Raw genomic sequence first — 17230 nt, 5'->3', positions numbered from 1 at the left:
AGCAAGGGAAGCATTTTAGTTTTACTAACAAGTTGATTTCTTATCCTCTGTGTCAAAAAGCAGTTTTTCCTCTTCTAATTTTTCCTGTGTGGAGACTGTGTAGCAAACCTTGTTTCTTTTATTCATTTTACATTCTGTGTGTGATGTTGTCTGTTATCAGTGTTACTAAGATCTCATGTTAAACCTCTACACCAGTGATTTCTACTCATTTTGGGCCTTTTATCCAGACCTGTCATATTAGTATAATCACCAACACACTGCTCATGTTTCAGTGTTTTATATTTATCTAACATGGCTCATTTTTTTGCTTTGTTATTATATACTTTACATTTACTTAACTGTTTTTACATTTTGAATGCTGTCATCATAACTGTTTTAAGCGTTCATCCATTACCTTTATGAGCATTAATACTGAAAATCAAAACTACAAGTGAATTAAATATTTCATGTCTAACTGACTAATTGAATCCATATTTGCTTATTTATTACTTCTTAGTACTGCATTAGAGCCTATCACAGCAGCTGTAATGGGATGAGACGTGGGGCTATTCTGAAATTAATAAAATAAATAAATAAAAATCTTTATTTTCTTTGGAAGAAAATAAATTTTACATTTATATTTATTATTTCTGTATGTTGCGGTTCCCATATTCCTTGAATTTGCAGGGTCTGGACAGCAGCCTTTGTAATCTTATAGAATATTCAGGTTTTTAATCTTCCTCTAAGATTTCTCAGTGTTTTATTATAAATGTATGACTTTAAGCCCTAAAAAACATTTTTCTCGAAATATTACCCCCAACTCCTTCTACCCAGTTTTTTTTAATTATTGTGAGTTCATGAGGAGCCCTCACAGTTTGTGTTGTACATGTACAATGACAATAAAGGGCTATTGTAGTCTATATTATTCCTTTATCTAGAATAGTCACAATATGTCATCATAACTTGGTGCCTTTAGATAATTATTTATTAATAGTAGCTAACCATGGAGCTGTACATTACCACTGTTTCTTTAACAATGTATTCATTAGCCTGATTTAATAATGTGGCCTGTATTTTGACCTTTGCCCCTCATTTCAGGGATTTTTTACTTTAAGCTGTATTTTTGTTTTTATCCCTTATTCCACTATTTTGCAGCGGTGCTTTAAATCAGCTGGAGCTGATTGTGTGTGTCTGGCTTTGTGTGTGTTTACATGCCTGTGGAGCAGAGAGGGATCCATTTATAGGCTTGCTGTCATTATAGCGGGATAGATTAACACCTACTGTACTGTAAGTACTCAACAATAGTTTACCTTATTGGGTAGTAAACCCAAGAAGGCTGCACGAGTCTGACTTTGTTTTACTGTGGAAGAACAAAGAGCCAAGGAGAATATAACCAGCCTAATTACACACACAGACACACACATGCAGGATTAAACGGAGCAGGCCTAATCCCAAACCAAACATGGTCACCAGTGATCCCAATAACTTAGCATACAGGATGGTGGCAAAATCTGTGAATAGCCTGGTAATGACATCAGTCTGCAGGACTAAAGACTTAAGGCCTGACCTTGTGGGGCAGCAGCAGAGGAGCATCGACGATGCAGAAGAAAAGGGGTTAATTAATGTTTTAATTAAGAATTTAATCTGAGAGGGGATTCACCAACCATTCAGATATATTCCCAGAATGTTTTAATCCAGACTCTTTAAGACCTGTGACTGTACAGTGCTTTCCTCCTCAGTGCATCATTGTAAACCATAGTTTTATAATGGTGAACACAAAAATATGATATACAGCTCTGGAGTTGTAAAAACAATAGAGTTCAAAGTTTTAACAAACAAGGACTCCCCTTCATAAACCTCAAAGTGGTTCGGTCCACATCCTGCTGCATCTTTTACCTTGCAAAGGTGAACTGAAAGGATGTCAGTGGAATTAAACATATTAATGCTGCTGTACGGACTTTATTCTGGAGGTCAGCCCATCATGAAAATCATCAGAACTTAAAGACTTGACTGGATTTTCAAATCATTTTCAGACTGTTTCGTGACATTTTTTAATTTCTCATATAGATAGTTATTCCTCAATTCGTCCAAAATCCAGCACGATACCACGATAACCATAAAGTGACTGTCTGATAATGTAGAAACTTCATAGCTAGAGCCGATATATCTGTGACAGGACAGATACTGGACGATAACTAACGAGCGATCAGAGCAGTTTAAAATTATTCTGTCTTTGTGTATTTTTATGTCAGTTCTTTTGTTTCCTTTGTTTGTTTGCTTTTTCTTTCGGCTACCTGGTGCGTTCCCCCTCCACCGCCGTCACACCTGTCCTGTCCTAAAATGCCCCATAATCCAACATGTGAAAAAAAAGAAAGAAAAACAGGCCAATCCCATGTCGGGGAATTAGAAACGGCGTGCATCTGTCTCCCATACTGTCTGTATTTATGATCCGAGCCTGCGCACTAAGCGCGTCCATTGTCTGGCCAGCAGCAGCAGCAGCGGCTGAGGCGGAGCGGAGAGGAGCGGAGCGCCGATCTGAGCGCAGGGGAGCGGCTTCACTGTGACCCCGATCTCCGGGGGGTGGGAAAAAAAGCGAGCCCACCAGACCGGACGGACGACGTCATTTATTTGTGTGTGTGCGCGCGTGTGTGTGTCAGAGACAGACCGTCGTTTTGCTGGCGGTCAGACAGACAGCAACAGTTGTCACGATGTCTGAGATCAGATGAGGGCAGAGCAGCGGAGGGAACACTGCGGCGCTGCTGTGATCCGGGCCGGCCGCCTGCGATGAGACAGCCGCGTTAACCAGCCGGGACAGCAGGGCAGCAGCGCAGCGCGCGCATCTGTTCGCGGAGCGCGGATTTCGGCGTCAGTCAAACGCTCTCCGCTCGTTCCTCCCGGTGGTGTGTGCGGGTGAGGTGAATCCAGACGTCAGGGCTGGCTCATGTTCCGCTCAGCAGGGAAACGGGCTGTTGCGTCTGCGGAGAGTCAGAGCTGACGAGCCTGCCGACACACACGGACGGATAGGCAGGCAGGCAGGCCGACAGACAGACAGGAGCGAGGGGAGGGGGGCACAGCCTGCCCTCTGCGGATCGAGCCGAGCCCCCTCCTGTACCCACCCAGAACCCCCACCCACTCCTCTCCCCGCTTTGGATGGGGGGAAAGCAGAGCACGGCGGGGCGGCCCCGGGGTGCTTTTCCTGGTGTCTCTACGGATGACAGCGCGGTGCCACCCTCGGCCCACTTTGGTCACTACCGGCCGAGCGGCACCATGGGCCTGCGGAGCCGCTCGGTGAGCTCCGTGGCTGGGATGGGCATCGAACACAGTCCCGCCGTGCCCTTCGGCTTCTACACCCCAAGAGGAACGGACTCGGATCGAGCCGGAGGGGGGTCAGGGGGCACTACCGCGGCCCCTCACGGGACCGGCTACCAGGACACTGGGGGCGGAGGGCACCACACGGACGGGGTGCTGTATCTGGGGTCCCGGGGGTCGCTGGCTGACACCTTGCCCCTGCACATCGCACCCCGCTGGTTCAGCGCGCACAGCGGTAAGGTCTGCAGGCTACACACACACACACACACACACACACACACACACACACACACACACACACACACACACACTGTTAACCAGCAGATATTCGGGGGACGGCTGACGGATTAATCATCACACAAAAAAGCACGAACACATTCCCACGGACACCTGCTCCTACTGCCAGACACCTACCTTGTTTACCTGCAGGTAGGCTGCTGAACGACACCAATGCGGTGCCCATAAATTTCACCGCAATCACGGGGAAGTTAAGCCCGAGGACGCACTCAGAAACAAGCAGAAAGGAGGCTTTTGTCTGAGAAAAATAAGACTGCCCTGTATGGAAAACATGTTGTGCTTCACGTTCTCTCCGCTGGCTGTAGGGAAAAAAAATCTGGGGCACTGGGATGAATTTTTTCAGCAAGAAACTGGAGATGTCGATGTTTCATCATTGGTGATGAAATGTGTTTAAAGCTCATTTCTGTGTGCGGATGTTTTGGGGAGAACATAGTCACCGCTGCGCCGTCTGCGTAGGTCATTGCTTGTTGTGTGAAATGACTCTAATAAGCCTGTTGCCAAATCTGGCTGGGTGAATTAGCCCAGCGATTATAGGGGAGAGAGGGAGGGAGGATGGATGGATGGGGGGGAGGAAGGGCTGAGAGGGCTGTTCATGCTCATCATCGGCTTACCACCCTGCACAATATGTCTGTGTGCGCCTGAACACAGCTGCACACTCACAGGTATATGTAGGTCTGATGTCGGGCGCCTCCTCACACTCACAGAGAATATCAGTTTGGCTGTTTCCTGTGGCGCTTAGAAGGAACAGCAGCACTTCAGAGACGAAAAGAGAATCAGCTGGCACATAAATCTGATCCTTCTGAAATCTTAGAGGGTAATTTGCACTTAGAAATGCCAATCTCACCGCTTTCAGTGGTGTTAAAACACAATTTATTGTTATCATCATTATTATTTTACAGCTGGTCATGTAACATTATAAGCTGTGTAGACCTGCCATGTCAAACTCATTTGAGTTTATGACCAAATCACATTGGTTATACGTGATTTATGACCATACATAACAAATGTGATTTCAGTTGATTAGTAGTATGAACTGCACAAACTGAGTCATCTTTTTTAAATACAAGTGCAAACGTCTGGGGGTTTAGGGAGCCAACCTTACCCACCAGAAACAACGCTTAGCCACATATCCATCTTTGGATGTAGTATAACTTTGTGTATTCAAATATTTAATAAGTAATTGAGGAACCTTATAAACACTGTCTTCTCTCCATTACACAAAGCAGCCTCAGCCTGGTCCCCAGGCTCTCATTATCAGCGCTCTGACCGGCTCATGGAAAGAGAATAACAAGTTGGATGTCAGTATACATGTTGTTTGCACCTGGCCTACATTGTCCGGTGACTCCAATGTGCTCTCATAACCAGGTTGGAGGATCGGAGTGTAAAACTGGAGAAATGAGCAAAAATATGTAAATATTAAACAGACAGGAAGCAGAAGCATGGTCACGGCTGAACAACCTTTGATTTTCAGCAGATCTATTGGGTTTCTGTAGAGTTCACCAAGTTAAGCTTATGACTCACACCAGTACATTCACCATTACAATAAAGAATGGAAGGATTACTGAAGGGCCTGCTGTGCACAAGGCTAAGGGGAACATAGGTCCATTAGTCCACCACAAAAAACCACAAAGAGGTCCAAAGTGTCCATAAAGAGATGCAAAATCACTGGAGAAAGGAGAAACAAAACAACCATAAACATAAAGTTATGCAAAAATACAAAACGTCAATAAAGAGACTGTGCATAATAGCTACAGAGAGAAATAAGATGTCCATAATGAGATGCAAAATAACCATAAAGATATGCAAAGAGACACAAAACGAATGCACAGAAAAATAAAACGCCCACAGCTACAAATAAGCTCAAAATAGAGATGCAAAGCATCAATACAGAAAGTAGAAACAGTTACAAAGATATGGACAATAACTATAAAGAGATGCAAAAATGCCATAAAGAGATGTAAAAAAGCCTCGAACATACAAAATGCTCATAGAGAAGGCAGAAATCATGATAGAGAGATGGAGAGTATTTAAAAAGAGATGCATGACAGCTACAGACAGATCCCAAACTTCCATAACACAATGTAACGTGACTCTGAAGAGATGCAGGGTAGATGCAAAGAGCTGCAGAAACATGCAAAATTATCCGAGTCAGAAAACAGCTCCAACTACAAAACGGCAGAAAAAGTGACACGAAGGTTGCAAACTAGCATGTGAGGAAGGCAGCTCTGACCAAAATGTCACCGTTTTAATGCTGTAATAAAAAAACTGGTTGCTTTTGTTGCAAGTTTTGCTATTTTTCATCTGTCTACGCTTTAGCACGGCTTTTGGTTTATAACTTTTCTCGGCTGGGTTTTATTCTGGGTGTTTTTCTTGGCTGCATTTAGAACCACAATAGAGCTGTGTCAGAAAATCCAGGACCCTCATTTATTTCCACTGCGAGCGCACAGTGGGGTGCCACCGCAAAGGGCCCCGGCAAGAAAACGCCCGTAATCTGTCAGAAAAAGTCCATCCCGGTTCAAAATGATCAGCGTCACTGAGCTTTTCACCGTCAGCCAAAACCATGCGTGAAACTGTCTGTATTTAATAGACAAGATCAAAAGATCACTGTCGCCTGCTTTTTTAGCTTTTATTCTCATTTATTCATTGACCTGAAAATCTTTGGTCACAACTTGTTTTCAAAGGTTAGCAGGAACTTTTTTGTCAGGTGGGAATTTGTGTTTATTCCCGTCGTGCACAGATGCTTTATGTAATCACGCAGCTCGGAAACCGTTACACCGTCGTTCTGATCAGGACTCTCATCAGACCACATCCTAAAGTTCAATTAAGCTGTTAGCACGTAGCATCATGCTACATAATACTATAGTCCTAGTAGTGTAACTACATAACATTATTTTGCACAGTATGATTTGTTTTCTTCCTTTCTCTGCACATTTATTACCAAAAGCCTTGAACCATTCCAGCAATCAAAAGAACTGCCCTTGAAATCAGACAGCATAAAGGATTTATTACTCTAATTACCTGAGGTCGACCCCATCTAGCAGATTCTCTTTCTTTGAAAACAGCAGGGTGACAAAAACATCACAATTAAATCTTAATGTTCAAAGCAGTGCGTCTCACCTTGCTGTCTGTAATCAAAGGCCTCACACGCAGCCGCTGGTCTGTAGGGAAAAATGGCTGTGACTGGTTGGTGCGTGGCTGGAGGTTGCTGCCATTAATTTGGTACTAAAGAGGTGTACAAGGCTGCCTGCAGATTGCTGCAGTTGGCAGCAGTCAGTATGGAAAATGACAACATGTCAAGCAGGTTGAAATCTCTTAAAAGTGTGAAAGCAGAAACGGAGAAGTTTGCTTTTGAAAATAAAAGTTCCGCCTTTTCAAATGCATTGGTTGCAGCGGTGCAGCACGCTCTTTGCAGCAACCACTTGGCAACTGGTTGGGGAGTGGAATATGTGTTTTTTCTTAGTGGCCGGTGTTTGCTGTGTCTGTAGTCTTCATGTTTCTGCACCTTTGGGCTCATCTGCCTCCATCTCACCCAATCCCAACATCCTCTCTGTCACGATAAACGCTCTGCCCGTCCTTCTTCTGTTGTATTCTAGGCAAAAGACGGATGCAACTGAATTTTAACAAGCCTCTGTGTGTATTTAAAAACTGCTGTCAGGGAGGCGCAGTTACAACATAGTGATGGGAAAACATGTTTTATCAGCTCACCATATTGCTCATGTATCTGTATCTGTTTTACAGCTCAAATTTAGGAAGGAAAATATTTAAATATAAAGTTTATGGTATACACTATTTATTTATTGACATGACTGCAATGATTGCTGCTGGGAATGCTAATTTAAAGTGTTATCAGAACAAGTCTGCAGCTCCCCCAGGGGGCAGCTCCCAGCTGTGAGCGTGGTGTAGAACTTTGGGTTTTTCCTGCAGGCTGTCACTCTAAATGTTTAGAGCTGCTTCTACAGTATTACATACAGTCTGGGAAGCACATGGATCCAAGCTACGATTACCTCGCACTAGTTTTTATAAGTAAAAAGCTGCGCCCATCCCGTCCTTGTGTTTGGACACAGGTTTTTACTTATTTGTGGCGCTATCGCTAAATCGAGTTAGTCGTTATTAAAATGAACTACAGTGGGGCAAAAAAGTATTTAGTCAGCCACCGATTGTGCAAGTTCCCCCACCTAAAATGATGACAGAGGTCAGTAATTTGCACCAGAGGTGCACTTCAACTGTGAGAGACAGAATGTGAAAAAAAAATCCATGAATTCACATGGTAGGATTTGTAAAGAATTTATTCGTAAATCAGGGTGGAAAATAAGTATTTGGTCACCTCAAACAAGGAAAATCTCTGGCTCTCACAGACCTGTAACGTCTTCTGTAAGACACTTTTCTGTCCCCCACTCGTTACCTGTATGAATGGCACCTGTTTGAACTCATCATCTGTATAAAAGACACCTGTCCACAGCCTCAAAGAGTCAGACTCCAAACTCCACCATGGCCAAGACCAAAGAGCTTTCGAAGGACACCAGGAAAAGTATTGTAGACCTGCACCAGACTGGGAAGAGTGAATCTACAATAGGCAAGCAGCTTGGTGTGAAAGAATCAACTGTGGGAGCAATCATCAGAAAATGGAAGACATACAAGACCACTGATAATCTCCCTCGATCTGGGGCTCCACGCAAGATCTCATCCCGTGGGGTCAAAATGATCATGAGAACGGTGAGCAAAGATCCCAGAACCACACGGGGGGACCTGGTGAATGACCTGCAGAGAGCTGGGACCAAAGTAACAAAGGTCACCATCAGTAACACACTACAACGGCAGGGAATCAAATCCCGCAGTGCCAGACGTGTTCCGCTGCTGAAGCCAGTGCATGTCCAGGCCCGTCTGAAGTTTGCCAGAGAGCACATGGATGATACAGCAGAGGATTGGGAGAATGTCATGTGGTCAGATGAAACCAAAGTAGAACTTTTTGGTATAAACTCAACTCGTCGTGTTTGGAGGAAGAAGAATACTGAGTTGCATCCCAAGAACACCATACCTACTGTGAAGCATGGGGGTGGAAACATCATGCTATGGGGCTGTTTTTCTGCCAAGGGGACAGGACGACTGATCCGTGTTAAGGACAGAATGAATGGGGCCATGTATCGTGAGATTTTGAGCCAAAACCTCCTTCCATCAGTGAGAACTTTGAAGATGAAACGAGGCTGGGTCTTCTAACATGACAATGATCCAAAACACACCGCCCGGGCAACAAAGGAGTGGCTCCGTAAGAAGCATTTGAAAGTCCTGGAGTGGCCTAGCCAGTCTCCAGACCTCAACCCCATAGAAAATCTGTGGCGGGAGTTGAAAGTCCGTGTTGCTCGGCGACAGCCCCAAAACATCACTGCTCTCGAGAAGATCTGCATGGAGGAATGGGCCAAAATACCAGCTACTGTGTGTGCAAACCTGGTAAAGACCTATAGTAAACGTTTGACCTCTGTTATTGCCAACAAAGGTTATGTTACAAAGTATTGAGTTGTATTTTTGTTATTGACCAAATACTTATTTTCCACCCTGATTTACGAATAAATTCTTTACAAATCCTACCATGTGGATTCATGGATTTTTTTTTCACATTCTGTCTCTCACAGTTGAAGTGTACCTCTGGTGCAAATTACTGACCTCTGTCATCATTTTAGGTGGGGGAACTTGCACAATCGGTGGCTGACTAAATACTTTTTTGCCCCACTGTAGTTGTGTCAATTTTCTCAAATTTCACGTCATTGTTAGCTTTGCTAAGTTTCCTCTCACACCGACATCAACCTCACAAACTCTGTTGTTGTGATTTTCTGCTATATAAATAAAGCTGAATTAAAAAGATTGTGATGCAGGTGAAAAGTAGCAGTTCTGACAGAACATGAGTTACTTTGTTTTGATTTCGTGGACAAATATGGACAAAAGAGTAATTTTTAAAGTAAAAATAACGCAGTGCAGGAGCAGCAGAAATATATATATAGTTTTCATGGTGTTCATGGTGTTAACAGGTTTGGGTTAAAGACAAAGAGCAGACTGTCGGCTGATCTCGTTAGACTGATTTGCTCCATTACAAAATCACCAAGTTATGTCGAACTCTGTGCAGCATCAGCTCATGTACATGTTCTTCTTCAAACACACTTTATGATCCTTCAGCGATGATTTAGAAAAAAATTTTTTTTTCCAAAACAACAGGGAAACTCTTAAATACCAGAGCAGATAAAAATACTCACACTTCAAACGAATGCTCATTTGTGGCTTTTGTGGACCATGAAAATGCCACATTTCTTGGTAAAATGGATTACTTAAATTTTTTTATTATGAAGCTTAACTGTAGCATTACACAGATGCAATAATAAAATGGGCTTTGAAGGAATATCTTCTGCAAATCAGGTCTGTTTAGGCGTCTGAGACGAAAACATAAGAGCCACAGGTGCGACTTGGAAAAGCTCGATCGAGTTCGCCAGAACGGACTGACCATCTTTTTAAAACAGACAGTTTATGATTTGTTTGTTGCTCTCTATGAATCTGCTGTCAGATTTGCTGTATAGACGTTGCTGAAGTACAAGAGAACGTTTGAAGACACTACGGTGCCCCTGTGCCAGTGCAACAGGATTAATGGTTAATACAGATGTAAATATAAGAATCCTTCCATAGATTCCTTGAATCACTTGCCTCTTTTTATATGAGGGCTCTGCTTTACCACATTTGGAAGCTCATTTGAAGTTTGGGCTCCTTGTACAAATGTCCAGAGATGCAGATGTCATCATTATTTTACAAAATAGCCAACGACAGTGCTGGGATGTCCTTTCGGTCCTTTTAGCTACTTAGATAAGTCACCTTTTTTATTACAAGGACAAACATGTCTGTGCGCCACCTCTACTACCTTTGGTATCAACCTGGGACTGAAGTAGCAATCCTCACTTTGTCCCTCTAAGGATTGTATAGGAATTTCTTTTACTTATGTATTAATCACATTATTTTATTGTATGATGTCTTGGTGCCACTGGACTTTAACATGTCTCACACTCACACAGTAAGACAAATGGTGGGGGTCCAGTAAGGAAGTTGGGGGAAGCAGACAGCTCCACAGGTAGAGTCTTTTGTCTCTTCGAGGACTCTGGGAGGTAGCAAGGGAGTGTGAACCTTAAGGTGTGAAACAGCTGTGTACTGCCTTTTGTTCCTGAAGAAGGTATTTAACTGAGAGCCATGTTAGACTCAGGGAGACTCTGCTGATCGTCTGTCCCGCGGTCATGTAGGCTCTCCACAGGCTTGGTTGTCTGTTCTTTGTGTGTTTTGATTAAAGAATGTTAGCTATCGCTCACCGCACGTCTGCAGGCTTTATTTCATGGAAACCTTCCACAACAGGGTCAAACAGTATCTATACGTCTACATACACAAATCCTTGTTTTATCCTTCGATGAAAACACATCTGCTGTGGAAAATGTCTGTTAATCAGACAGGCCACACGTGCCTCCATCCCTTTGCCCTTGGGAGGTCGGTGTGTGTTTGTGAACACGGTAGAGAGCGAGCGCAGGGGGAGAGCAACTCCAGCCTCAAAATCATCATCACAAGGGAGAACAGATTGTGTCTTTGAAATTCAAGTAAAGGCCAGTGATAACGCAAAAGTGTGTGTGTGTGTGTGTGTGTGTGTGTGTGTGTGTGTGTGTGTGTGTGTGTGTGTGTGTGCGCTGAGCTATTCAGATGCTAAGAGATCCAGGCTAATGTTTATCATGACACAGTCCAGTACGAGCTTTGCAATTGCATTTTAATATGACCTCGCCTCACATCTTGCCTCAAGATCGCGTTAGGTTGCTTCATCCTCGCATCCATGTTCGGTCCCCAGCAGGTGGAGGTCAAACAGGCCACACGCTGAGCCGCATCACGTGGCTTCTGCTTGAGTCTGGATTTGGGGATTTTTACAACGTTCATTCATGTTTTTGCAGCAGCTTCATCTCACTAGCCTTCTGCTGACAGAACACATGGCAACGGGCATCTGTGCGAGTCGGACCCCACAGCGAGGAACTGCTGTGTTGTGTCTGCAGCGGGTATTTGGATATTCAGTAACAAGCGGCGTGATGAAGTGTTTCATGTTTAAAGAAGAAGTGATCCTGCAAACTTCAAAGCAGATTTTGATAGCTGTTTAATGGCTTCATATATTTAAAAATAGCTGAAAAGTGCTTATAATATCAGCTTTTCTCAATCAATATTTGTGGGGTTGGATTTTAGGTCATTCAAACATGTCACAGATCACCTTTTTGATGTTTTATAGTCTGATTAAGGTTGGATTTTAGGAAGATGCTAAGCCATGTATGCATGTACAATACAGTTACAATAATTTAAAGTTCAACAATGGATAATAATTTGTTTTTTTTTTCATGTGAAAAGTGCAAAGTGTTGCATAAGTTAGCACGGATACAATTTGAATATTAATATTTAAGTAAGTAAGTTGGGGAAAAATGCATTTTGTGTTCACTCCGACGTATCCAAGGCAGAAACGGTTTTTTATGGACATAAAAATGTGGCCTGCAAAAGTTAAGTAACAGAAACCAGTCTTGTTTCATAACACTTGTGTTTTTTTCTGCTTCGCTTTGGTCTTGTATGTAAAAGGCTTTCTTCAGTTCTTAATTGCTTTCATTACTTCCAACGTTCCACATCTGCTGCCAGTGAGAAGCATGAAAGGCCGAACAGTTTGAAAAGGGTTTGAACTTGGAGACCTTCCTTTAATGCTGGAGTGTCTGTAATTAATATGTCAAAAAAACAGACAGATGTGACAGAATGGCGAGGCCAGAAGAGAGGCACACCAGACTGAATGAATCATTAAAGGAAACGGACAGAAAAGAATAAATCTGTTCATTGTTGTGAGATGTCAGCGTGATGTAACTGAAGGACAGCAGAGAGAGAGCGCAGGAAATGTTGTGACGAATAAAGACAGTTTAACTATTCAGTCCCCATTTTTACACTCATGCTGCTCTCATCTGTGTACTATAGCGGTAGCACAACTAAAACCCAAGTTATGACATCCATAAACGCCGATATTGAATCTGAAATTGGTGGAGAATTTTGAACTTGAATTAGGTGTAGTGCAAAAAAGTTTAGAATGCAGTTAGAAAAATATAGCCTACTAATATTTAGCTAAGAGCACAAAAGGTAGGCTACTGATAAAAAGCTTCCGGTTGTTGTTCTTGTTGCTAGCAGGAAAAAGTAGAGTGCCCTCTGGTGGACAAGCCGTGCAATGTCAACACTCAGAGCACGGATGAAATCCTTACTTTTTAAATTAGAATTTGTCAGCTATTATAAATATTGATACTGATGGATGTTTGTGGAGGAGCGTGGGGATAGTTATAACATTTCTTAACATCTTTTAATAATAACAGTAATTAATTAGTCATACAATTAATTAACTAGACCCCCATCCCTGAACTGGATAAGCAGAAGAAAATGGATAATGAGGCTTTGGCTCAGTGGCCCTGTTAGGATGTTGGTGGTCTTTATCTACTCGACTGACATAGATAGGTTAGAAGCGTCTCCACCTAAAGCAAATTCAAAGACTTTATGTGAAGTTTGGTGAGGCACAGGTGTACAAGAAAATTTGCAAATCTCTCAGTGAAGTAACACGTCTGACTTCACAGTACAGCCTAGCGCTTTGGCGAGCCTTTTATTACTGTATCCATCGGTCAGAGTCACAGTCATCCTTAGACCAACAGGCCTCCCCTCTACCCTCCTGCCTCTTTATCGGCATAGCCTTTCAATACAGCATCAGTGCTTAATCAATACACCATTTGCACTTTTTTTCTGACCAGCAAGTTTAATCCCTGCCGGCTCTGACTGCGAATTCCCCAGCGGTAAATGGCAAGTGGAAAAGCATTTCTAAAGCTTGATTACATCGCCTGCTTGAACAGAACAGGGCAGAAAACAATGGAACAAACTCAGTACAATCAGAGGCCTTTGCAGATGCTTCACAAATGTCCCAAGACCACAGAGGGGCTCATTTGCCCATTTCTTACAGGGAAGAGCAGAAGTGATGAGCTGGCTGCTTATTTGAAGAATACTTTTAAGTGATTTGAATTACTGGAGTGCTGAGCTCAATAAGACTTTTATATCGGCATCCAAATTTTTTGGATGTAAATTTGTCGTGTAACATATAAGCAAACCAAATGGTTTGCTTTTTTGTAAAAAAAATGTGTCGTTTTAAAAAACATCCCAAAAAATTGAGTTAATGTGAAGCAATGATGAGCTGGTCCCGATTTTTCTACACAAGAAAAGAATGAAATGAAGATTCTGGGTTCATCCAATTCTCCAGAGAAGGCAGCAGCAGGGAGCATTTCTTACATATTTCAGGATGTCAGTGGGGCAGTTTGAGCTCGTGTTGACAGAGTTGGGACCACATCTGTGTGTCTGAAGTAGGACAGTGTTATTTTACTATTTCTATATCGTTTGAAAATTCACTACCAGTGTGTGTTTTGAGCTACTTCTGCCCTTGTTGCCAAATGGAGCGATCTGATTGGTCATATGGAGCTTGATCCAAAAAAAAAATAAATCTGAAAATTTATCCTGTAAAATTATGTTTTTGGTTTTAACAGCTCCATTAAGAACAGGTGAGTAAAAAATATTTTTCACAAATTGTGTTTGGTGGTCTGCTGTGTAAAACCTTTACTAATATATTCATTGCCAGGGACGTCCCCATCTTTATATGGAACACATTCGATTATCTAATGCTAGCTAGCTAAGCAAATAACGTGAAAATGTAAAAGTAATTTTGATGATTTAAAATTAGATTTATTTGATGTATAGTAACAAGTGAAAGCTGCAGAGTTTGATCCTTAGAGGAGACACAAGTCAGTTTGAGGTTGCGTCAGGAAGAGCAGCCTGCGTAAAAATGGCAGGACAGAAGAATAAGACATTGCAATCATGTAGTTTATGCTAAAACGCACACCTGGAGCGTACAGGCCTCTTAGTAGCCCAACTTTAAAGAAATTCTACTCGCAAATCTCATACTGGGTTTAGTATCTAAACTGCTTCAGCCTGCATACAGTTTCTAGTGCCTCTGCTGCTTTGCAACCCACCTCCACCTCACCTCCTTTGTGCTAGTTAAGCTGTTTCGGATTCAACAGTTTGTTGTCACTGATGCCTGTTTTGTTCTCTGAGAGGGTCTTAGGCACCTCTTCTCTGATCTTTTAGCTCTTTGAACATGCGCCACACTTACAAACAGAACTTCAGTGATGTACATTCATACTATATTGGTCCTGACAGGATTATATTCCCTGTTATTGTTGACCATTAACAATAGATCTGTGCTGTTCACATGCAGAGTTATTAAGTATGAAATAAAGGTTTGTAAACTCGTACCCAAATCAGTGAGTGTAGAAATCCATGGGCAGAGGAAAACACAATTTCACACTTCCACAAGCACACATACTGCAAAAATGCTATTGCACTGTTATACACACTCATAATAGACACAAACACACAGGAAAACAAAGCTTTTCTCTCTCTCTCACACACACACACACACACACACACACACACACACACACACACACACACACACACACACACACACACACACACACACACACACACACTCTCAATGTCTCTCTCAGCTGGCCTAAACTAGGCTAGAGGATGACTCTTTTCACGACGCTGCATGTAATCTCCTGCCTCAGAGTTCACTCACCCATCTGAAATACAAAGCAATTACTCAGCAACCCCATCATTTCCTCTGACCCCTCTGCCCAGCCCCCCTCCCTGCACTCATCTCATGAGTGGATGTCTGCGTGCTATTGTTCTTAGATTACAGGCACATAAGCGAAGCTGTTGCCTTCATGGAGAGGTGCTTTTTCATTTAAATGTGATAAGCAGAAACATGCACACAACCGTTCGTTCCAAGACCCGCTCTCAGCTTAGACTAATAGGAAGGGTATTGAAAAAATAGGCGTGGCAACAGCAGAGAAGCACCTCCTACAGTCCGATCTGCCAAATCTGATTTTGGCTGATTTGAGTTTTCACTCTAAGAAATACAAATGAGAGCAAACATGAGTTGTGTAGTTTTTCTTGAAGGGAATTTTTATTTCGTGCCTATAATAAAACACAGACTAATTGAGTATTTGTAAATAAAAACTGAATGACAGCATGACGCTCTTTATCTTACATGTTTCCCACCTCTGTGTGGGGGGGTGTTGGGGGTGGAGCTTCTTACAGACACGTGTCAGACACAGGTGGCTGTCTGCTTCATCCCTTCATCCTCCGTGAGTCACAAACTGCTTTGTTTGTACAGTTGGGCCCTTTTGGAGCATTTTAATGAAATGATCTGAAATATTCTGGTGTTGCTGTGTGGAACAGTACACACACGAGTGTCAGCTTTTGTGAGTGAAATTATGGTATTTCTTTAGTCTGTATGCAGCAGTAGATAACAGGTACATGCAGAACTTTATGTTTTTGTGGTATTGTGTTATCTGTTCCAACATGTAAGCAACAGATCCATGATTGGACTTGTTAACTATGCCAGGTAATTCTTTCACTTGTCCTCTCAGTGTGGTCACCTGCCAACCAACAAACCAGCCCTGCAGTTGGTTTGTTGGTTAAAACAGGATGATTCTGATTGGCAGAGGTATGAGGAGAGGAGACAGACGACACTAGCTAATTATCAGCCACTGTGTGAGAATCACAGCCTTCAAATACGTCACTTTGTTCCACAGAAGAAATATTATTTCTCAGATTAATATGCTGTGCTTGCACAGCTGCTCTATATGGGCAAAAGTATTGGGGCAAATCTTTCCCTCTTAGATATTCCACGATCAACTGTGAGTGCTATTATTCCAAAGGGAAACCATTCAGGACCCACAGAGTGTTGACGCTGAGTGCTGAGTTTAAAGACCTCCAAACCTCCTCTGACAATAACATCAGCACATCGTTTTGATCTTGGAGCATCATGGGATGGATTTGCATGAACGAGGAGCTCCTGTAGGTGTAAAGTGTCGGTGCCCAAGCATTTTTTTCCACATAGTTTACTGAGTGGAACAATCCTGTTGCCGTGTGCGGTGCAGCAGTTACAGTTATGAAGGCGACAGCTCATGAACCACTCACAGTCAGTCAGCCAAAAACCAGCCGATTCTGTTCAGAGGCCACTCTGTCGGAGTAATAGTTAAGATTAATATCCAGGTATGTAACATGCAGCAAGTCTTATTTCTCCCCTTACAACTGTGGCAAAGTTAACTTATTGTTGTTTTTCTTACATAAGAGAAAGAAATTCAGTTTCTCTGACTAAACTCATATATTAAAGAACACAAATGGTTATGTAATAACTCCTATATTGTTTTAAAATGAGCTGAAAAAACAATGAAACGAGGAAGCAAGGAAACAGAAGTATGATGAAACAGATTTACAAGGATACAGACAACAGTTTGAGGGCTTTGTGTTTTTATTTTTACTAAATTTACAAAGAAGTGCGGTTTGGGTTAAATGGTTCTTTAACATAAGATGCGAGAAATGACCAAGAAAAGACAAAATAATCACACATGTACTGGTAACGACAACAGAGAGTCCCAAAATGACCACAAAGAGACAAAAAGCAACCATAAAGAGACACACAAAGACACCCTGGATGGTGAAAGTGGCACAAAAGCACACATAGAAG

General features: G+C 42.5%; 1 protein-coding gene across 1 annotated transcript in view; it reads left to right on the top strand.

Annotated features, from left to right (window-relative positions):
- Positions 1-2486: 2486 nt before the first annotated feature.
- The window catches only part of znrf1 (zinc and ring finger 1), a 68835-nt gene continuing 54091 nt past the window's right edge, over positions 2487-17230 (top strand). Inside the window, exon 1 of the mRNA XM_085358769.1 lies at positions 2487-3523. Coding sequence (XP_085214895.1) covers positions 3130-3523 — 394 coding nt within the window. The 5' untranslated portion in view covers positions 2487-3129. The remainder of the gene's footprint in view (positions 3524-17230) is intronic.

This window comes from Diplotaxodon limnothrissa, linkage group LG7 (genome assembly GCF_057381915.1).
Source record: "Diplotaxodon limnothrissa isolate DT_005_m linkage group LG7, D_limnothrissa_male_GT1.1, whole genome shotgun sequence".
Taxonomy (NCBI): domain Eukaryota; kingdom Metazoa; phylum Chordata; class Actinopteri; order Cichliformes; family Cichlidae; genus Diplotaxodon; species Diplotaxodon limnothrissa.
This window is presented reverse-complemented; position numbering and strand designations above follow the sequence as displayed.